The sequence below is a fragment of the Vombatus ursinus genome, unplaced genomic scaffold, assembly GCF_900497805.2.
Source record: "Vombatus ursinus unplaced genomic scaffold, bare-nosed wombat genome assembly UNPS02014935.1, whole genome shotgun sequence".
Classification (NCBI taxonomy): Eukaryota; Metazoa; Chordata; class Mammalia; order Diprotodontia; family Vombatidae; genus Vombatus; species Vombatus ursinus.
In genome coordinates, this window is record NW_020954713.1 from 345,395 (window position 1) to 368,906 (window position 23,512).

Below are 23,512 nucleotides of genomic sequence, written 5' to 3' on the forward strand. Positions count from 1 at the left end.
TGGAATAGAGAGTCCAGGAGGGGATGTAATGTGAAATCAGTCTGGAAAGATAGGTTGGAGCCTGATTGTAGAGGGCTTAAAATACCAAACAGAGTAATTTGTATTTAATCGTAGGGGCAGTAGTGAGCCGTTGAGTAGGAGAGTGACATGTTTTAGGAATCATGTTTTAGGAATATCAATTTGGCAGCTTCATGAGAGAGAAGTTGGAGAGAGGAGAAACTGGAAGCAAGGAGACCAATCAGAAGGCTACTATAACAGTCTGGATGAGAGATGATGAGGGCCTGAACAAGGGTGGTGGCTTTGTGAATGAAGAGAAGGGGACAGGTCTGAGGGATGTGGAGACAGAATCAATAGGGTGAGGCAACTGGTTGGCTATGGGGCCACGACGAGGAGGACTTTCTTGAAGGCAACAAGTGATAAGATAAAAAACAGTAATTCTTCCATTTCTATATAATTTCAAATTGATATGGTGCTATCCTCCAGTAGAATTAAGAAACTGTCACCTTGGGAAACAGAGAGCAGGGACCAGGAAGGCATGAGGAATTAAAATTATTCATAATATTACTAAAAATAATAACAGATATTCACACAGCACCTCAAAGTTTACAAAGCTCTTCCAGTGCACACATTCCCTCACTTGAACCTCACAATGATCATCTAGAGAAGGAAGCTAGTACAGGCATTATTGTCCTCTCTGAGCCTCAGTTTCCTCTTCTGTAAAATAAGGTAGGTGGGTGGACTAGACGATGATTAAGAACCCTTCCATTTTGAAATCTATGATATTCAGTATTATTATTTCCATTTTACAGATGGGGAAACCAAGGTCAAGAGGGGGGGAGTAATTTGTCCAAGGTCACATAGTTAATCAGTAGCAAAGCTGTTGTTAGACCCTGTCTCCCGACTCCAAATGCAACTCTTTTCACCGTATCAGAATCACAGAAACTCTGAGTTGGGAAGGAACATTAAAGGCCATTGAGTCTCACCCAGACTGGATCAGAAATCCTCTCTCAGACGGCCTCAATAAGTGTTTGTCCAGGATGAGCTGGCGACCTCAAATGGTGTAGCACAAAGACCTCCTGGGGCATCCCTTTCCACGTTTTGCGAGCATGAGTGGGATGCCTTGTGGGTGCTCACATTAATGCCAGCCTTTGGGAGGTAGGAGGGGAAAGAGGGAGACCCCTCTGTCTCCCCCCAGGAGGCAGTCTAGGGTTCTTTAGGGGATGGATTCCTTGGTTACAGAGCCAGTGGTCTGAAATGAGAGGCAGCTCATAGACACTGGCACCTCGGCTGCTGGAGAAGAGGACTAACTAACATGGGGCATAGACCATTGACAAGCAAGCTCCCACTTCTAAACCACTTTGAAGTTCACAAAGAGCCTTCCTATCCATAGGACTAGAATTATTACACCCATTTTACAGATGAGGTAGCTGTGCCTTTCTCTGTAGTCAAAAGAGAATAGGATTATAGATCTAGAAATGAAAGGAATCTTAGAGGCCATCTTTGACTGTCCTCCTCAGCCTAGGCACTGTATTAATGTAGAGTGCTGAATTCAGATTCGGAGAACCAGGGTTAAGACCCAGCTCTGCCACTGACTACCCCTGTGACCTATGGCCTCAGTCTTCTCAACACAAAATGAGAGGGTTGGACCAGATGACCTCTGAGGCCCCTGCCAGCTCTAAATCTGTGAAACTTTTACTTACACCCTCCCCCAAAATTAATAACTTGTTTGCAATTTATGCCATTTAAAAAAATCAGAATCATTTACCACCACCATGGAATCCTCTCTTATAACAGTTAGGTGGTACCACAGTGCACAGAGTGCTGGACTTGTCAGGAAGAGCTAAGTTCAAATTCTGCCTCAGACACTTACTGGCTGTGTGATCTTGGGCAAGTCACTTAACCTGTTTGCCTCAGTTTCCTCATCTGAGGGTAATAATATCACCTACCTCTTAGGGTTGTTGGGAGGATCAAACAAGATAGCATATGCAAAGCACTTTGCAAACTTTAAAGAGCCATATAAATGCTAATTAATCATCATCATCATCATCATCATCAAAGAAAAGCTGGAGCAAAAACCAACTGGCAAACTCCTTTATTTTGCAGATGAGGAAACACATGCTCAGAAAGGTTGTTATTTTCCTAAGAACATACAGCTATTTTTGGCAAAACGGATTAGAACCCAAGTCTGACTTCACATCTGGTTATTATTATAATAACATAGTAAAAATAACTAGGCAATAATTATAATAATTTATTAATATGAGAGGCATAGTAGATAAAGAGCTAGCCTTGATGTTGGAAAGACATGAGTTCAAATCTTACCTTTGACAGAGACAGGTTGAATGACCCTGTACAAGTCCCTTACCCTCTCAGTGACCCCAGGTGATGTGCTAAGGCTCTAAGTTACTGAGCTCCTCTGAGAAGGAAATGACCTGCATTGATTTGAGTTTTCTCATCTGTAAAATGAGAGGGTTGGATTACATGTCCCAACTAAGGTTCCTTGTGGCTATGAGTCTATGATCCCATAATCCTAATATCAGCTTCCCAGGGATCCAGGCAAATGGCTGGCTGGCTGGGCTGGACTCCACAAACTGGGCAAAGATGCCTGTCACAAGGGAGGGGTCTGTAAAGTAGACATCTCAAAAGGTAGACCAGGCTGGCCTGCATAACTATGAAGTGTTCCTACACTTTACCAATCCTCGCCAAGCTTGTGCCCTGAGGTTCTTCACAAACATGTCAAACAGATGCGTTTTGAATTAGGAGGGTGGGGGTAGAAGAGAAAAAAGCCTAAGAACTATGACTGAATAATAATTAATATAATAACGAGCATTTCTATAGGGTCTTCAGGTTTACAAAGCTCTTTATGTATGTTATCTCATTTGACCTACACAACGACACTGGGAGGTGGGTGCTATTAGCATCATTCCCATTTTACAGATGAGGAAACTGAGGCAGAGAGCATTTAAGTGATTTAACTAGCATCATACAGCTAATAAATGTCTAAGGCAGGATTTGAACTCAGGTGTTCCAGACTCGAGGCTTAGTATTCTATCCATAACACAACGTAGCTGCAGAAGAAAGAGGTTCCCCCAAGATTCAGGTGATGGTCTCAGAGGTGATGGAGAAGATAGCAACCTAAGGTAGCCATTAACTGGTCCAACTTTCCAGGAGTATTCTAAGGTTTCATAGGCTAGGTAGGGCTCTCCTGTATGCGTGTGTGCGTGTGTGTGCGCGTATCCTCTGCTCTGGTCAGATTTTTGGACTCGTTTTTCAAACCATGATGAGAAATCTCAAGATAAGACTTTAGATCCCTACCCCTGACCCCAGCCTACCCATGCAGTTCTTCATCATCATAAAGCCACTTTCATAACCCTGGAAGCATTCGCACTCAAAGCTGCCCAGAGTGTTGACACAGGTTCCATGGCCACAGAGGTCGGGGGAAATTCGGCACTCATCGATATCTGGGAAGAGAGGATGCACTGGTCATTGGGGAGGGAGAGGAGACACGGGTCATGGGGGAAGAAATACTGGTCATTGGCGAGAGAGAGAAGATACTGGTTATGGAGATGTCACTGGTAATTGGGGAGGGAGAGGAGGTCAGTGTCTGGGGAGAAAAGACTACTGTGTCTTTTTAGAAAAGACTACAGAGAAAAGTTACCATCAGAGCAGAGGAGACATTTTTCAAGGTATGTAGGGAACAATACATTAATCAGTGTCAGAGAATAAAAAATACTAGTTAGTGATTGGGGAGAGGACACACTGGTCAGTATTAGGAAAGAGGAAGGTTTTGTGAAGGTCAAGAAGAGAAGAGACACTGTTTAGTGTCTGAGGAGAAGAGATATTTCTCAAGGTGCAGAAATGACTAGTCAGTGTCAGAGGCTAGATAATACTGTTTAGAGTTTGGGGAAAGGAGACATCAGTCAAGGTCAAGGGGAGAGGGGACATTGGAATCAGAGGACAGGAGACACAGGACACATGGGTTATCAATTTAGGGAGAAGAAACACTGCTTGGTATTTGGATGGAAGAGAAGACATTAGCTGATATCTGGGGAAAGGAGACATCAGTGTTTTGGGGACAGGAGATATGGACCAAAAATCAAAAGGAGATTAGATATTGGTCGAAATTGCAGAGAAGAAATCCTTGTCTGTGTCAGAGGAGAGAAGATACTGGTCAGTGTCTGGGAGGCAGTTACAAAAACCACACATAAATCCCTATGAATTATTTTGATGTCCTCCATGGGACATGGCCTTTGAGGACAGAGCTGCCAGAAACATACCTGTGCAGTTCCTCTCCTGAGCATCGAGGGCAAAGCCGTTGCCACACACACAGCGGAAGCTGCCCACTGTGTTCCTGCATGAGCCATGGGTGCAGAGGCCCGGGAAGGCCTTGCATTCATTCACATCTGGTGTGATATTGGGGAAGGGGAGGAGGAGAAAATGGGAGAAGTCATCTTTTGTCCCTCAGAGAGAGTCTCCTTCCCCTTTACCCAAGTCTCGTCCTAGGCCCTCTCACCTTTGTAGAAAGGCCTGCCAGAAAGGAAATCCCTGCTGGCAAAGCCAGGGCCCCGAGGGCAGATGATGGTGAATTCTGGGGAGCCAGGTTCCGGGCATGCCTCACAGTCCACACCCCAGGCAGCCCCCACCGAGCAGCAGCACATGTCCATCCGATACTTGCCCGACAGCGGGGCCAGGCATTCGTCTTCATCCCACTTCAGGAAACACTGCTCTACCCTCACATCTGCCCAAGGTGAGGGGGAGGAAAGGGGAAATCACAAGAGGTCAGATCTGGCCCGAGGCAGGCATAATCACCTTCCTGTCATCTGGAATTCCTCTGAGTCAACCCAGTGCTCTATCCTCCTCTGCCCTCCCTTATCACATTCACACTCACACACACACACACACACACACACACACACGCGCGCGCACACACACAGAGCCAGTATACATCTGACACCATGTCCTAGTCATTCTTGTACCCCTAAACCCTGATGACAGGGCCTCGCCCATCTTAGGCACTCAATAAGTATTTATTGGAGTGATGTAAATTGCCAGCAGAATCTAGCTCCAGGATGAGCTACAAAAGCTAATGCTTGTTTTTGTTTAGTAAGCTTAATAAAAGCTCATTAATGGACTGCTTCCCTGAGCCTATAAAGGACCTTGCATACAGTGGGCACCTAATACATATTTGCTGGATTGAATATTCAAATCAGCGCTCATGTGTAAGATCAGAACTAAAGAATAATCTAGGAACAGTTAGAAGCCAAGGAATAACAATACCCATTAGATCTCTACTTGTTTTGGTAATTTCCCTAAAGAAGGGAAACCTACTGAGGACTTGTGAAACATTCCAGGATGAGTTAGTGCCCCCAGGACCCCTAGGATGTCCCTTCTTGGGCCTGGGAATGAGCCTACGGCCTGGAGGGCCATTCTTACTCACCCACGCACACTCGCCCTGTGCTGTCCAGGGTCAGGCCCTCGGGACACTCGCAGCGGAAGGAACCGGCAGTGTTGAGGCAACGTCCATTGGGGCACACACCAGGGAAGACCTCACACTCATTCACATCTGCGGATGGGGCAAGAGGGATGAGAGAGGAGGAGAGTTGAGGGTGGATGAGGGGAAACGATGACCAGAAAGGACTGGGGGATGGGGGTGAGTGCTGTGGGTACCTAAAAAAATCTGAGGCCAAATTTGGGACAGAAGGGAAGGTTTGGGGGATCTGGTTGAGGTCCAGCCCCAAGTCTGGGGAAGCACAGGTTCTCTTTTGCAAGAAGATGTAATAACAGTGCCCTGACAATGGGGACGAGGCAGGAGAGCAAATGAGGAAGGGATAGGGGGACACTCCGCCTTCAGCACAGGGGATGTAATTTGGAGGTGAGCACCTTAGGGACTGTGGTCTACTACGGACAGGATAAAAGATTGCCTTTCTGTACTGTTTCATGCCTTACAAAGTACTTTCCCCATAATAACCCCAGCGAGGAAGGTAGAGTAAGTAGTATCCCCTTGTTATGACAGGTAAGGAGATAGAGGATCAGAGATGGGTAGTTACTCGCCTAAGGTCACACAGCTAGGAAGGAAGGGAAGAAAGAAGGGAAGGTGATGCACACTCAGGCCTAGGATTCATGACCCCCAGCCTTAGGAAGGCAGGCCTTCTTGCCTGTCCTGGAAGAGGGGAGGGACGGGGGAGAGTTACCTTCACAAGTGAGGCCTTTCATACGAGCAAAACCCCGGGAACAGGCTGGGTCTGGGAGGAGGAGAAGAAAAGGGATTGATTCCATTGGTTTCTGCTCTTTCCCTCCCCCCAAGCCAGCAGACTCTTCTTCCATCTGACCCTCATGCCCCACCCCCAGCTAGAGCCCTCCACAGAGGTATGGTCCTCAGAGAATGCTAGGTCAACCGGAAGGAACATTTCCCTGGCGGTCAGAGGGTCAGAGCATTTGAAGCTGAAAAGAAACTGAGGCATCATCTGGTTCAATTCCCTCATTTTACAGAGCAGGAAGCTGTCCCAGAGAAGGGAAGGGACTTGGCAAGGGTTAATGGAGGCAGTGAATGGTAAGGCTGGGTCATTTGCAGCCTGACACTTTTCCCCTCTCCTCATCATACTCCTCATACCCCCCAGGCTGCCCTCTGGCCCTAGCCATGGGGCTCACCAGCCTTGGCCAGGGCAAGACTCTCATACCTGGGAAAATCTCACACCTCAGGGCTCAACGTGTTTGCTATGGCCTGATGAGGGCCCACTGGTAGACATCTCACTACTACGAAGGCCCCCAGAATTGTGGGAACATCCGGGCTGGCCCTGGCCCCTTCCCTGACCCCAGAACAAAGAGTCACAACATCTTAGGTCTGGAAGGGACTGAAGGGGACTTCCAGCCCAAGCTAAGCAGGAATCCCATCTGTAACATCTTTGACAACAAAATGGCTTTCCAGTGTCCGCTTGGAGACCTTGAGTGGTGGAGAGGTAGCCAACATTACACGCCTGGACTGCTCTCACTGATAGGAAGTTTTTCCATATACTGAACTCTGCTCACCCTTGCTTCTGAATCTCTTCTCCAGCCCCTAGAGTCAGCTTCCTGGTCTCCATACCTCTCCCCTGCTTTGGACCTACCACTTACCTGTCTCACAGAGCTGGCAGGGGCTGCCCCAGGCAGCTCCCAGGGTTGCACAGCACTCAGACCTCAGCGTGGCGCCATTAATGTTGGCTTCACAGCGGCCGTCCTGAATCTGTAGCCAGCATGTGCCTTTCATGCTGTCTGTGGGGCAGAGATAGAGCCAATGGAGCAGGCGTGGGGTCTGGAGCCCTCGCTGGGGATCCTCCATCCATTGCCTGTTTGGAGGGTTGGAAGGATGGGCAGATGGATGGATATTCCATCAGGGGAGGAGGTTAGGAGTGCTCACCCACACAGACGTTGCCAGCAGGGTCCAGCCGGCTGCCTGGCGAGCACTCACAGGCAAAGGAGCCTGCTTGGTTACGGCACAGCCCGTTCACACATGGATTGGATAGGCACTCATCAATATCTGTGGAAAGAGAAAATTGGATTTAGGTACAACCCTGGGGACCGGGGAAGCTCCTCTGTCCCCAGAGAACCCTTGCAGACCCTGGCCTCAGCCCCAGCCACTTCCCCAAGGTGGTCAAAGGAAGCTTTGTGCAAACACATGCATGTACATGAGTGCAAAATTATGAGTGTGGAAGGGTACATGAGAGTTCATGTGTATTTCTGTATGTGTGCTCATGCTTGCACAGAGGAGAAGGGAGCAGGGTTGCAAAGGACCTCAATTTCATTTTACTGAAGACGCGTTAAAGAAACTAGAGATGATTTTTGAGAAGAGAAGGCACCATGATTGCTGTCTCCAAGGACCACAGGATCATAGGATTTTACACTCAGAACTGGAAAGGACCTCAAAGGCCTCTGACTCTAACTCCTTTATTTCTGAGACAAATCTCTGGGGTTAATGATTTGGTTAGGGTCACACAGCTTGTAAGGGTCTGAGGTCAGATCTGAACCCAGGTCTTCCTGACTCCATACCCAGTATTCTATACAGAAGGACCTTCCCATGGAAGAGGGATTTGATTTGTTTTGCTTGGGCCCAGAGGGCAGAACTAGGAACAATGGGTAAAAGTCAAAGACAGGAGGATTTTGGCTTGGTGTCAGGAGAATCGAGCTGTCCTAGAGCAGAATGGGTGGTCTCAGGGGGTAGGGACTCCCACCACTGGATTGGTCAGGCAGGCAGCAGTTAGCTGGCCACTTGTCAGGACTGCGGTAAAAGGGATTCTCTGTTAAGGATGGGATAGAGCTAGAAACCCTTCTGAACCCCTTTCAACCTTGAGACTCTACTAGTAAATGCACACAGCTGAGGATGGGTGTGTACGTGTGTGTGTGTGTGTGTGTGTGTGTGTGTGTGTGTGTGTGTAGCTATTGTGTGTTCAGGGAGCATGGCCATGCACCTTCACAGGAGTCTGTTTCAGTCTTGAAGGTGAAGCCTGTGGGGCAGGTACACGTGTAACTGCCCGGCGTGTTCCGGCACAGCCCATTATCACAGAGGAGGCGGTTCAGGGCACACTCATCCACATCTGAGGAGGAAATCATGAGGTTTATGGGGATAGCACAGGAGGATGAGAAAGGGACCCCCTCCCTCTCCCCAGCGTTTGAAGTGGGATTAGAAAGGCATAGCTCCCAGGGATAGGGATGACTCCTGACCATCCCCTCTGGTTCCCAGATCTTCTTTCAGCTCTGGCCAGTCTGGTCTTTTGCCTTCTTCTAACCCTGGTCTGGGTGAGTGCTCAGAATCCACCAGGGAAGTAGAGCTCAACAGGGGTGAGGGGTGGGGCTGGTAAGATGCATGCACGAGGTTAGCAGAACTGATAGAGGGAGAAGAGAATGGGGGATAGGAGGGTGACAGACAGGAAGGCAGAATGATAGGAGGACAATGGGATGGGTGTGTGTGTGTGTGTGTGTGTGTGTGTGTGTGTATGTAAGAGAGAGAGAGAGAGAGAGACAGAGAGACAGAGAGACAGAGACAGAGACACACAGAGAGAGGGAGAGACAGAGACAGAGAGAGAGACAGAGAGATGGAGAGGGGGAGAGACAGAGAGAGAGGGGGAAGGAGGGAGGGAGGGAGAGAGAGAGAGAGAAATGGAAGGAAAGTGGGGTGGGGACAGTGAGATAATGGGGTATGGGGGAACAGGAAGATAGTGGGTGAAGAAAGTGTAGAGGAAGAGGACTGGGGAGTGGGACAATTGAGATTAAGGTTAAGGGGTTAGGAGAATGTGAGACAGAGGAAGATAAGGATAGGAGGAAAAATAGGGGCTGGGGATGGGAAAATGGAGGGGGAGGGAAAGGGACACAGAAGGACAAAGAGAATGGGACAGAACAAGAGGATATCAGAATGGGGGAAAGGTTAACAGAAGGAAAGAAGAATGGGGAGATAGGCAGACAAAGAACGGAGTGGTACAAAAGATGGGGACGCCGATATATACATATATACCCAGTTATACATACCCACACATTCCTTGCCGGGAGGATCAGCCTCATAGCCCAGGTGGCAGATGCATCGGTAGCTGCCCCGAAGGTTCTCACACACACCATTGGGGCAAATGTCAGGGTTCAAGGCACACTCGTTGATATCTGGGGTAGCAAAACAAAGGAAGCACTTTTACGTCTCTCTGGGAAGCTACCCCTCCACCTCCACCTCCACACTTATCAGATTTGCCATAATATCTCCCTTTCTCCCCTGAGTCTTATTTTAAAATTTGAGTGAGAACTAACAGAAAACTAATAATGGCAGCTAATACTCCTGTAGTGCCTTAAAGGTTACCAACTACTTTCCTTCTCCTTGGAAAAAAGAGGAGGAAATAGTTTCAGAGGTTAGATGACTTTCTTAGTCTTTACCCTCAGCCTACTTCATCACTTTGTGACTTTCAGCCCCAAAGAGTCATTCGCCTAGGGTTCTACAAGATCAGTGACAAAGTCAAATTTTTGGATCTAAATCTAATATTTCTTCCTTCAACAATTCTACTATACTTATGTGAGAATCTCTAAAGAATTCTCTAAGGAGAAGCTATTGGGTGTGTTTGTATTTGTGGGTCTGTGAGAAAGGGAAAGATTAGGTTCACATTTAAGGTTTCATTTCCTTTCAAGTTTCAAATTTGGGAATTTTGCACATTTGGCACAGGGAAGAAGGATTTGGCAGCAGCTTCGGCCCGTTCTTACTACTGGCATCTCTCTATGATTCAACATCAAGGGAAGAGATCCCAAGCCCTTTCTATCATTTATCCCTGGTCCCACTTCAGGATTTTTCACCCACTCCACCTGGTCTAGACCAGATCCAGGCAGGATCACAGTTCTTTTCCTTGTAAATCTTACCCACCCTCAACTTTGGGGTTCCTGGGGAGCCAGCACTCACCTCTGCCATCTGCTGTTATGCCAAGGCCACTACTGCAGAGAGCCTGGAATTCATCTGGAGAAGAGAAGAGGAAGAAAAGGAAGAGGGACGGGGACCTTGGTTCTAGCCCAAAGCACTGACCACAGGCCTATAAAAATCACCTCTTCCTTCTCTGTTCCCTGAGACAATCACCTCTGCCAGAGAGTTAGTAGCCGTTGGAGGAAGCTCTAGATAGTGACCTCCCTAGGGGAATGACTGTCCCCAGAAGAGTAAGAACGAGCCCTTCAGCAAATAGCTCCCCCTCAAAGTTCCTCCTACTAGAGAGTTTTGCCCATATGGAAGAAAACCACCCCACCCCAGGGCCTCAGGAGCTATAGATGGTTCTAGGAGCAACCAAGCTCTCAGATTCCCAAATCAATGTCAACCTCTGGGGACTTTAGGGGCTGGGGCCAGGGCCAGGGCTGGCCAGCAAGGACACTAGAGATAGCATGGGGCATGAGGGTCTGACCAGAGTTCTTGGCTGGGCAGGGCTGGCAGGGCTCGCCAAAGCCATGGTCAGGGCTGGTGCAGCAGCATTCAGATTTGGTGACGGCCCCAGGAAATGGCCGCGTGCAGGTGCCTTTCTTGATGGCCCCATAGCAAGTGCTCCGCATGTGAGTGTCCACACAGACCCGGCCATCTGCTCCGATGGCCAGGCCGCCCACACACTCGCATCGGAAGGAGCCTTCCGTGTTGATGCACCAGCCATTCATACAGATGCCGGGCGTCTCACACTCATCGATGTCTGTAGGAAAGGAGAGGGCAAAGAGGGTTTGCAACTGGGACACTTCCCCTGTGGATGCATGGAGCAGAGCCAGCTGAGAGGTAGACACCCCGCTGGGTCTAACAGAAGGAGAAAGGCAGAGAGGAGCAGGATAGGGGCTCAGGACAGAAGGGCAGGATGGAGTAGGGTGAAGCTGACTCAGGAGCAATGCCAAAGCATCCTCCCCTACTCTTCTCCCACCCTGTGTCTCTCCACTTCCCCATCCCTCCTTTCTCCTGTGTCCCCACTAGTTTCATTCCCCTTTTAGTTTTTCTCTCCTCCTTCCCAACCCTTGCTCCATTCATTCTTCCTCACTGCTATCTTCTCCTCCTCATCCCTCCTCCATTTCCTACTTCTTTCCCTCTTCCTCCTCTTTTCCATGTTCCCACCATCTTTATTCCTCTTTTGGCTCCTCCATCTCTCCCCTCCTTTTCTGTCTTCCCTGCCCTGTCCCTTCCACTCTAATTTCTCTCCTTCCTCACTATCCCCCCCTTTCTCCTTAGTCCTTATCTTTCCTAATTCCTTCTTGCTTCCCTGTCCCTCCTTCCTTCTGCATCCTCACCATCTTTATTCTATTTTGGCCCTTCCATATCTCCCCTCCTTCTCACTTCCTGTCCCTTCCATCTTGCTTTCCTCCTTTCCTAACCTCTTTCCCTCTTCTCATACTCCTGCCTTCTCCACCCTTCCCCTCTGCTATCCCCTTTTCTACCCTTACCTCCTTCCCATGAGCTCTCCCTTCCCTTTCTCTCCTTTCTTTACCCTTTTCCTGCTTCCCTGTCCTTCCTCCCCCACCCTCCTGCACCCAGATCTACAGAGAACCAGAGAATGGCATGTCTAACCTGTTATCCGTATGACCTCCCAGACAAAGGGTCATCTGGTCTTTTCTGAAGATCTCTGGTGATGGAGAACTCACCACCCCCATAAAGAAGCTCAGCTTGTTTTGGTCAGTAAGATTTTCCTACTGAGCCAGAACCTGCCTGTCTAGGACCTATCTCCATCACTCCCAGTTCTGTCCTCTGGGGCCAAACAGAACAAGTCTAATCTCTTTTCCACATGGCAGTCCAGGTTAAACACCCCCGGTTCCTTCAATTGATGCCTATACTTTCAAGCATTCCAGGACAGCCATTAGCTGTGTCTGACTTAAAGGAACAGCAACACAGAATCATGGCTTCTAGGGTGTGAGAGGGGCATTGGAGATCAGGAGTACACTCTATTAGCAGCATCCTGGCTGAACACTTCCAGAGTCTGGGAGCTCTCTAGTCTCAACACTTATTAAGTGCCTGTTGTGTTTGAGGGACCTAGACGATGCAAAGTCAGAACTAACAGACTTAGAAGGCCATTGTAATAGTCCAGGCGAAAGGTGATGAAGGCCTGTCCTAGGGTGTTGGCTGTACATGAGAGAAGCTGTGAGGATAGAAAAAACACGTTTTGACAACAGACTGGACATGAGAGGTAAGTATGCTTATGAGCCTCTGAGTACTTGCCTACTCAATAAACTCAGCGACTCCCTATTACCTCTACGATCAAATAGGAAATCTTCTGTTTGGGATTTATATTTGTATTTTGTTCTCCAAGCCCCCCTCACATTCTCTTGCATCCAACAGCATGGACCTTCTTGCTTTTCCTCTCACAGCACACCATCGCCTGACTCTGGTGGGCCTTTGTGCTGGTTTTTTCTCTGACTCACAGAATCCCTCCCTTGATTTAAGCACTACCTTCTACATGAAACCTTTTCTAATTCCCTCTATCTCTAGTACCCTTTTCTTTTTTTTTTTTTTTTGGCTAGGCAATGGGGTAAGTGACTTGCCCAGGGTCACACAGCTAGTAAGTGTGTCTAGTACCCTCTTCTCCTAACTATACTGCATTTATTTATTCTGCATACACAATAAATGCACATACTGTCTCCCTGATAGAATGGAACAAGTTCCTTGAAGGTGAGGGTTGTTTCGGGGTTTTTTGTTTTTGTGTCTCTATGCATAGTGAATTTCAAATAGTCAGCACTTAATAAGTACTTATAGATTGATAAATTTATGATCCCATGATCCTCTCTTCTCATTGTCTGCTTTCTCTCTGTCTTTGTTTGTACCATCTTTCACTGGTGGAATGGACTTTTCCAATAAACTTCATCTTTCAAAATTCATCTTTTCTTTCAATGCCCAGTGCTGATACCACCTCCTCCTTGAAGCCTTCCCTGACTCCTCCACTAGGTAAAATAAATCTTTCATTCCTCAAGTTCCTCACAGCAAAGAGTCTCTAATTGGAGGAAATCTCAGAAGTCATCTAATCCAGCCTACACCTCAATGAGAATCCCTGAAATGGATTTAGTATTTTGGATGTAGTCTAACAAGGGTGTGAAATGATCACCTTGTTGGTTTTAGATATACATTTATGAACCAAATCTAATCAGTTTTTCTAAGAACTGCATCACACTTTCTTCTCATCTTGAATCTCAACCATCTTAAAGTTTGAAAGGACCTCAGGGGTTACTTAATATAAACCATCTACACACACTGTTCACAAAAATAGGATGATGGGATTCTACCAAATTTCTTCTATGATACAAATATGGTCTTGGTACTAAGACCATAGGAGAGATAAGACAGAGAAAGAAAACATAATCCAATATCCTTAATGAATATCAATGCAAAAAGTTTAAATTAAACATTAGCAAATATATGAAAAAGAGTATATACCACGACTGGGTTGGACTTATACCAGAAATACAGAGTCAGTTCATTAGGAAAATTATAAACATAAAAGATCATATTAATAACAAAAGACAAATAAAAATTATATGCTTATATCAATAGATGTAGAAAAATCTTTTGACAAAATACAATACCCGTTTCTATTAATCCTAAAAAGCATAGGAATAAGTGGACTTTTCCTTAATATGGTAAATAGTAGCTATCTAATATGAAGAATCAGCATTATATGTAATAGAGATAAACCAGAGGCCTTTCCAAGAAGATCAGGGCTAAAACAGGGATATCCATGATCACTATTATTATCTGATGGTGCTATAAATGCTAACCAGAAGAAGCACAGAAAAAGCAAAATTATCAATTTTTATAGGTGGCCTACTTAGAAAACTCTAGAAAGTCAACTAAAAATTAATTGAAACCACTTTGATAAAACAACATAATATCAAATAAACCTACATAAATCATCAGCCTTTCTATATTATTACTAAAAAAACCCCAGCAGGATGAGACAGAAAGAGAAACTCAGTTCAAAATAACAACAGAATGTATAAAATATTTGGTAGTCTTCCTACCAAGGCATATAGAGAAGCCATTTGAATACAACTATAAAACACTCCATATGAACATAAAGATAGACCTGGACAGTTAGAGATATTAATTGCTTGCTTTTGGTACCAAAATAATAAAAATAACAATGATACCTAAGTCAATTTACTAACTTAGTGCCACACCAATTAAACTATCAATTGATTAAATTATGGAAATAAAAAAATAAAAAAATTATATTGGGGGAAAAAGCTCATCTCAGGAGAAATAATGAAAAAAGTGGGGGGATAATGGAATGGAGCCTATCAGTAATAGATCTCAAATTATACTATAAAGCAATAATCACTAAAACTATTCGATACTGCTTAAAGGATAGACAATTCAATCAGTGGATCATATTAGGTATACAGCATACAGAAGCAAATGAACTTTAAGGCCTGGTGTTCAATAAACCCAAAGACCCTAACTTCTGTGGCAAAGATTTACTATATAACAAAGATGTTCTGGGAAATTTGAAAAGCAGTCTGGCAGAAATTAGGCTTAGATGAACACCTCATATCATATACCTAGATAAATTCCAAATGTATATATGACTTACATTTTAAAGAGGTCACATGATCAATTAGAAGAGCAAGGAAGGAATTATGTATGACACCTATTTATAGGGGAAGAGTTCATGACCAAACAAAACACGGAGAGTACCACAGAAGATAAAATGTACAATTTAGATTACATGAAAGTATGTTTTTGCACAAACAAAATTAATGCCATTTAAATTATAAAGGAAATAGTAAATTGGGTGGAAGGAAGCTCTGACAAAGCTCTGATATCCTATATACGGACAAGCGACTTTTATATCGTCAAAGGATATTAATAAGCAGATGTCAAAGAAAAAATATTGAGCTATCAACCACCATGTGAAAAAATTGCAAATCACTAATAATTAGAGAAATATAAATTAGAACAGCCCTAAGATTCCATCTCCCGTCCATCAGATTGGCAAAGATGACAAAAAGAGAAAATGACAATTGTTGGAGGGACTGAGGAAAAATAGACACTAATACACTGTTGGGAAGGTTGTGAACTGGTCTAGCAATTCTGGAAAGCAATTTGGAACTATATTCCAAAAGTCACTAAATGGTGCAAGGCCTTTGACTCAGTAATACCATGATGAGGCCTATACTCCAAAGAGATCAGAGAAAGAGGAAGAGTCCATATGTACCAAAAATACTTATTGCAATTATTTTTTGAGTGGAAAAGAACTGGAAACTAAGGGGGCTGTCCATCAATTGAAGAATGGCTGAACAAATTATGGCATACGAATGTAATAGAATTTTATTGTGTCATAAGAAATGATAAAAGGGACAGTTTGAGAAACATCTTGGAAGACTTGTGTGAATGAACGCAGAATGAAGTGAACAGAACCTAGAGAATAATTTATATAACAATAACATTGTAAAGAAAAACAACAAAAGAAAGACTTAAGAACTTTAGTCAATTCAATGATCAACCATGATGCCAAAGGCTTGGTGACGATGCTATACATCTCTCCATCTCTTGCCTTTAAGATGATGAATTCAAGGTGCGGAATGAGATCCATATTATTGGATATGGCCAATTGGGGGATTTTGCCTGACTAGGAGTATTTGATACAAGGGTACTTTTTTCTTTCTTTCAATGGGGGTGGGGGTGGGAAAGCAGAGTTCAGGGAGGAAAGGGTGGCTAGCATTAGGATTACTAACATGAAAAAAAAGAAAAAATAAGAAAAGAAGGTCATTGCAGCATTTAAAAAATACACTAGGCAGAATAGAAGATCAAAAGGAAACACAGACAAACAGGACAACTTTGAAAATAACAAGTGAATTTTTGGTATACTTGGAGGGGGTGTAGTTTCACAGCTGTGCATAGAAAATTTTTTTTCTGTTCTGTGAAGCATACAGAGATGTTCATCTTATTGAGGTTAATACAGTTCAAAATTTAAAAAATGAAATGAAAAAAAATCAACCTTTTCCTAACGATGACTTAGATTGTAAGCTCCTGGAGGGCAGGGACTATCTTTTGCCTTTCACTGCGTCAATGTCTAGCACATAGTAGGTACTCAAATAAATGTTCATTGATTGAGTAATTGATCCTTCAGTCTTTGCTTACAGATCTCCAGTGATAGACCACTGTCTCCTGAAATCTCTCTCCTTACAAATTCCATCCATTGCTCCCAGTTCTGTGTGCTGGTGCCAAACACAAGTCTAATACCTCTCACGTCAACTTTTGGAAGAGAATTATCATCTCTTTCTTCAGGCTTCTCTATTTTACAGGCTAAATATTCTCAATTCCTCCAACAAATCCTCTTGCGACAGGATCTCAAGACCCACTGCCATCCTAATTGCCCTTTTTTGTACACACTCCAGCCTATCAATATCCATCCTAATGTGGCCTTTAGAACAGAACACAGTACCACAGATGTAATCTGAATAGAGTGGATTAGAACAAGAGCATCACTTCCTTAATTTTGTATACTTTTTTAGAGCAGTTTAAAATTGCATTAGTTTTTTTTTTAAGAAAATTGATTGGGTTAAATATTAATCATAATCATAATAGCTTTCTTGGTTGCACCATCATACTGTTGACTGATATTGAGCTAAGACACCCAGATCTTTTTGAGAACAACTACTTTCTAGCCATACCTCCCCCACGTACTGTATATTTGACACTGATTTTTTTTAGAACCCGTGAATTTTGAACAATCTCCAAATTTACCTAACTCTATTATTATCCAGCTCACCCACTTGCCCTTTCATAAAGATAATCTGAGTCTTTGCCAAAAGCCTTGCTGAAATTAAGATACCATTCATGAGGTTGATGGTTTTCCCTTGGGAGATGTTGAAAAAGGAAATTCTCTATCATCCGACCCTACAGCTAGCCAGCTAGAAAGCTGGCTTCAATTTCTGGATAGACCACTAGCCCATTAATTGCTTTGAGCCTCAGTCTTCCCCTCTGTGAAATGACAGGGCTGGAATAAGAGCTTCCTATGTCTCTTGGTGATGGATGCTGAGCCAGGCAAGCTTGGGTATAAGCAACATTTGTACCCGTTCATGGTTCGGAAAGAGAAGAAGAGACAGAAGACATGATTCAGAGATCAGCAACAATATGAATGCTGGCTTCCAAGGAGGAATTACATCTGAGACTAATAGTCACTTCCTCATTACTATGAGTGGATGGGAGGGGACAAAGTCAGGGAGGCCAATCAGACAACTGTTGTAATAGTCCAGGTGTAAACTGATGAATGTTAGAATCAGGATGGCAGCAGCGGGAACAGAAAGGAATAACCACCCTCCTTGAATGAATGAATGAATGAATGAATGAATGAATGAATGCTTTTGCCTTCATTGCTGCATCTGGGTGGTTGCTACATGTTGAATGCCCAATAGGAGGTGTTCTAGCACATTGAAAAGAACACTGTTTTTGAAGTCAAGGGGAGCTAACATTGATAGAGATACTGATATCATTTCAGACACGCAATACAATTATTTCTAGTGCAATGATCCAGACACATCTATAAAAGCTTGTCTACTTCCTAGAGGTCCTCTAACCCAGGCCAACACAGTTTCAGAAACTTCCTTTGGGCCAAGGATTTCCAAAAATCCAAATTCAAAGAGGGAAGAGTTGGAAAGTCTGACAGGTAAGATTTCCTATGTGGAGAATGTAAAAACAGAATAAATCTTTGTTGCATGAAGACCTTTTTGAGCTCGATTTAGGGCCATTTGAGGGAACAAGTTTCACAATTTTTTCATAAAGTTAATAAATGCCCTGTGGCACAAGTAAAGACAAAATGCATATGGACTTGATATAACTGTAAAGATATATTATGATAGCCAACATTTAATTTGCCTATAGTCTAAAGAGTCGGGTCTTTAGTGCTTCAGCACAAGATTTTCCTATTCCATGGGACACACCAACAATCTCTCAAGTATTATGAAGCCAATGGTATTCTATGGCAAGCCATCTCTCAAATATGCCTCCTTCTCTCCCCTGACAATGCCATCCCTCTAATGCAGATGCTCATCACTTCACACTTGGATTATTGCAATATCCTGTTGGTGGGTCTGCCTGCCTCAAGCCTTTCCCCACTCTAATCCTATCCTCCATTCAGCCACTGAAGTGATTTTCCTAAAGCGCAGGTCTGATCCTGTCATCCCCCCTCCTACTACTCAGTAAATTCCAGTGGCTCCCTATCAGCTCCAGGATCAAATACAAAATGCTCTCCTTGGCAGCCCCCCTCCTCTCTTTCCAGTCTCCTCACACCTTATTTTCCACCCTGTACTCTTCAATCCAGAGACACTGGCCTCCTGGCTGTTCCACAAACAAGAACCTCCATCTCTTGGCTCTGGGCATTCCCTCTGGCTGCCCCCATCCCTGGAATGTTCTCCCTTCTCATCGCCACCCACTCGGCTTGTGTCAGGAAGAACTTTCTGACCCTGAGAGCTGTCCCAAAGTGCCTCGGGAGGTGATGGGCTCCCCCTCCTCAACACTCTTTGAGCAGGGGCTGGACAATCACTTGTCAGCTGGGTTACAAACAAATGGGACGTTGGATTAGATGCTCTCTAAGTTTCTTCCCAGTTCTGAGATTTTATGACACAAGATCGGCAAAAAAAAAAATCCTTATCTGCCCTTTGTTTCTTGATAACACCTTAGTGGTGATGATTTTGTTCAATAATTTCTGCATTATTGTTCTAGAGAGAAGAGCAGAAAGTGCGTTTAACCAGCCAGAGTCTGAAGGCTGGGTATAAATGCAATGTCAGCTTTTCTGCCTTTGGGTGGTGCCCCCTCACCTCCACACCATCATCTCTGCACCTTCCCTCTGCTTTTCTCTTAATTGTTGCCCCCCCCCATTCTCCTCCTTCACATTCCCCTTCCCTCCTCCTTAACCCTTGTGCCCCTCTCCTTCTCACCAACCTCTATACCTTTTCATTCCTCCCACCCCACCTCCTGCTCCCTTCTGTTTCTCCTCCTCATCTTCCCATCTATCTTACTCCTCTCTGTCTCCTTCTTCCTCCTCCCCTACATCCTGTCTTCCTCTTTCCCTGTCCTTATTCCCTCATCCTTTTTCCTTCATTCTTCTCCTTCCCACTTCTCCCTTCCTCCTCCCTGCTTCTCCCCACCATCCACTGTCCTCTCTCTCCCATCTCCCACATCCTTCCCCTTCAATCATCCCCCCTCCCCCTCTCACCCAATCTGAACCTCCCCCTCCCTGATCCCTCTGCACACATACACGCACAATACACTCACCCACGCAGTAGCGCCCGCTGGGATCCAGCAGGAAGCCAGGTTTACACAGACACTTGAAGCTGCCAGCTTCATTGAGACACACACCATTGAGGCACATGGTAGTGGTTGCACACTCATCATGGTCTGTGGGGATGAACAAAGGGAGAAACTGGGCTCGGGTGGGTATTTCAAACAGCCCCAGAATCTACACAGACCCCCCCCCTCCCCCAAGGGTCCCACTCCAACGGGCTGTCTACATTCCTGGATTCCTTCTCCCTTAGCAGCTGTCAGGGAAGGGTTTTGTTTCTCTGGAGCCCATGTGTGGCCTTCTGGGGATTCTGTGTATGCTAGGGATACCTGGATGAATCTCTAAGGCAAGAAAAGAAACCTCAGGCTTAACTCTGAGCAGCAAGCCCCAGAGTTGTATGCTTGAATGAGAATATGTCTGAACATATAAGTGCATGTAAACATGTTAAGCATTTAGTCAAGACTGACTGGTACAGAACTGGCCAGTACAGAGCTAACCAGCACAGGACCAACAAACACAGAGCTTAAATTCCCCTGGGATCACCTTCAGGAATGTTCTGTTCCCTCCTGGCCATGATGAGGCATTGGAGGAATTTAGGGGAGGTCTTACGCACTTAATCGTAGGGTCATGGAAACAAAGACTCATAATTGGAAGGGACACATCTAGTCTAACCCCCTCATTATACAGATGAGGAGACTGAAGTCCAGAAAGATGGCTCCCAGAGAGATAAAGTAACTTGCCCAAGGTCATTCAGGCAGTAACAGAACCAGGATTAGAACTCAGGTCCCTCCAAATCAGCGCTCTTTTCACTATATGTCACTGCCTCTAGATTCTAATTTGTAACATAATTGAGAGGCAGTGTGGTGTAGTAGAGAGAAAGCCAACTTCAGATCCAGACAGACGTGGGTTCAAGTCCTACCACAGACACAACCCAGCTATGTGCCATGAGGCAAATCACTTCACCCCTCAATGCTCTTGGCTAGATGTATCAGACACTCAGGCTGGATGTGGCCCATTTAACCATATTAAAGTGTGGTTGTGAAATACTTAACAAAATAAATAATAGATAACATTACATTTTAAAATTAAATCAATATGTACGGTTGAGTTTCTATTTATGTTTGACACTGGTGCTATAGTAGTTTTTTATTTGCAGAGAAGGTGCCAACCTGAATTGCTAGAAGGAGTTTTCTCATCTGGGGGTTTCCTGTGTCAATGAAATCACAGGCGCAATGCCTGTCTTATCACAATTACCAACAAGACCTTGAACATCATAAAGGCAGAGCTAGGATCTTATATATAGTGTCTTGATATTTGTATCTTCTCCACAGTAATCATGTTTGCTTAGTAGGTGGATGGATGGATGGATGGATGGATGGGTGGGTGGGTGGGTGGACAGGATTCTGTTAAGTTCACAAATCATTTTCTGAGTAGTTCAGGTCCTTGCCTCTTGCATCAAGCCTTCCCTGGCCACGCTAGCCCTCCTTGATTTTTGGTAACAGAACACAAAACATAAGGGCCTTAAGAGCTTGTAAAGGAATTTGTGGTACTCACAGTGGAAGGAGTTGTTTGCCCAGAGCCCTCCCCATATATTTTTGCTTCCCTCCCTACCCCCAACCCCACATTTGCTTTCCAATCCACCAATATCTGGAGCTTCTGCCATCACTGGGTATGAATACTGGAACAGCTCTTGTTCTCTCCCTCACTCCACAGTCAACTTACCCACACAGTTCTTGCCATCTGGAGTGATCTCAAAGCCCGCATTGCAGATACATTGAAAGCTTCCCTCTGTGTTAATGCAGCGCCCATGGCGGCACATCCCGCCATTTAGGATACACTCATCAATATCTGTGAGAATATGGAGCTGTAAGTGGGTGGGGGGGTGGTTGGAGGTAGGGATGAGGTGTCCAAATCGGAGAGTGGGGTGGGGGAAGCTCTGTGCATATGTGTATTTGAGAAGGGAGGCGTGGGGGGCCCATGGTGCAGCAGATAGACCATAGCCCTGAGGGGTCAGCAGTAATAACAATAATAATCATTATGTTATTCCTATTTCTTTAGACTTTCCAAAGCATTTTCCTTACAACAACCCTGAATGATACAGTGACTCGCCTAGGGTCCACATCTAATGAGTAGCAGAACTTAGGTCTCCTAACTACCACTCAGGGGACACCATTTATAATACCAAGCAATGGCTCTAGAGATCTCAGAGCACAAGATCATAGGATTTCATCTGGAAGGGCCCTTAGATACCATCCAGTCCAACTTCTTTGTATTCAGATAATAATAATAATAATAATAATGATAACTAGCATTCATATAACGCTTTAAGGCTTACAAAGTGCTTTGCACATAGTAATTTAGTTGACCCTAACAATTCTGGGAGGTGGGTGCCATTATTATCCCCATTTTATAGATGAGGAAACTGAGGCTGGAAGAAGTGACTTGTCCAGGGTTACACAGTTAAGCAGAGGAGGCAGGATTTTAACTCAGGCCTTCAGGTCTAATACTCTACTCATTGTATCATCTAGTTGCCTATAGGCATCTTTCCTCAGTTGAAGAAATTAAGGCCTGGAGAGGCTGGGTGATTTGCCCACAGAATTATGGGCTCTCTCTTCTCTGCTGGACATAAAGCTGAGCTATCCACCCTCCCCAGGGGGATCATACCAACACAGGACTGTTTGGTGGGGGTGCTCTGGAAGCCTTCTTGGCATTTACAATGATAAGAGCCGGGAGTGTTGACACAGTCTCCATGGACACAGGGGCTGCTGGAGCACTCATCGACATCTGTGGAGAAAGTCCCACCCCTCAGTTACCCATCTCCATTTCCCCAGCATCTCACAGGGACTGAGATACCCCCTTCCCTTCCTCTGTTTTTTCAGGACTTTTAGTAAGAATCCAGGTCCTCTTCTTTCATGCTTTAAGAACTTTATGGGAACCCAAGTCTTCCCCTCCTTATCTTTGTCTTTCCAGAACTTAACAAAAACTCTGGTTCCTACTCCCCCACTTTCCTTTGAAGTCTTAGCAAACCCCCAGGGTCCCTCTCTTACCCCTCCAGAGACTCAGAGGGTTTTAGGTTCTGACCCTCAGTCATCTCAGGATGCAGGAGGAGCCCAAGTGCCCCCTCCCCTAGCTGTGCCTGCCCCTGGGCTTGGCCCTCACCAATGCACTCTCCACGCACGTCCTGCTTGTAGCCCATGTTGCACTCGCACCGATAGCTGGATGAGGTCGGGAGGCATCGCCCATTGAGGCAGAGGTTGGTGAAATGCTTGCAGATGTCAATGGTCTGATTCAGTGTGGCTGTGCCTAGGAGCAAGGGCCCATGAGGACGGGGGCCACTAGCTTTGCTTTCACCCCTTCACCCCAGAATCCCAGAATCTTAGGGCTGAGAAGTATCCCAAAGGAGATCCGGTTAAACCTACGCATCTAGTCTCTGCTTGAAGACCTTCAGTGATAGGAAACTCATTACCTCTCATTTCACTTTTGAAAGCTCTAATTGTTAGGAAGTTTTCCCTTACATCCAACCAAAATCTACCTCCCTACAATTCCCTCCTGATACCGACCCAGGTTCCACCCTCTGGGGCCAAGCAAACAAGTCTAATCCATCTGTTCCACCCTGCCTAAACCAACAACAGAGATGCCATGTGAAGCACCAGTCGATGATCTTGGGAGGTGAGCAGTGAGGGGGAGAAGGGAATTAAGAGTAGGGGAGGAAAGCAGCATTTTCCCTCTAGGGCCAGCTCTCTGAGGGATCTTCTTCTGCCCTTCTCATGGCAGGAGAGGTCTCCCAGGCA

At 45.3% G+C, this 23,512-nt stretch overlaps 1 protein-coding gene across 1 annotated transcript in view; it reads right to left on the bottom strand.

The window, feature by feature from the left end:
• The window catches only part of FBN3 (fibrillin 3), a 104,330-nt gene that overhangs the window by 53,276 nt on the left and 27,542 nt on the right, over positions 1-23,512 (bottom strand). The window contains exons 9-23 of the mRNA XM_027844119.1: positions 22,881-23,024; positions 22,386-22,505; positions 21,444-21,569; positions 19,715-19,837; positions 10,887-11,162; positions 10,400-10,453; positions 9,496-9,621; positions 8,442-8,567; positions 7,394-7,513; positions 7,111-7,248; positions 6,192-6,242; positions 5,438-5,563; positions 4,514-4,738; positions 4,278-4,403; positions 3,333-3,461 (exon numbers count right to left, since the gene is read on the bottom strand). Coding sequence (XP_027699920.1) covers positions 3,333-3,461; positions 4,278-4,403; positions 4,514-4,738; positions 5,438-5,563; positions 6,192-6,242; positions 7,111-7,248; positions 7,394-7,513; positions 8,442-8,567; positions 9,496-9,621; positions 10,400-10,453; positions 10,887-11,162; positions 19,715-19,837; positions 21,444-21,569; positions 22,386-22,505; positions 22,881-23,024 — 2,010 coding nt within the window. The remainder of the gene's footprint in view (positions 1-3,332; positions 3,462-4,277; positions 4,404-4,513; positions 4,739-5,437; positions 5,564-6,191; positions 6,243-7,110; positions 7,249-7,393; positions 7,514-8,441; positions 8,568-9,495; positions 9,622-10,399; positions 10,454-10,886; positions 11,163-19,714; positions 19,838-21,443; positions 21,570-22,385; positions 22,506-22,880; positions 23,025-23,512) is intronic.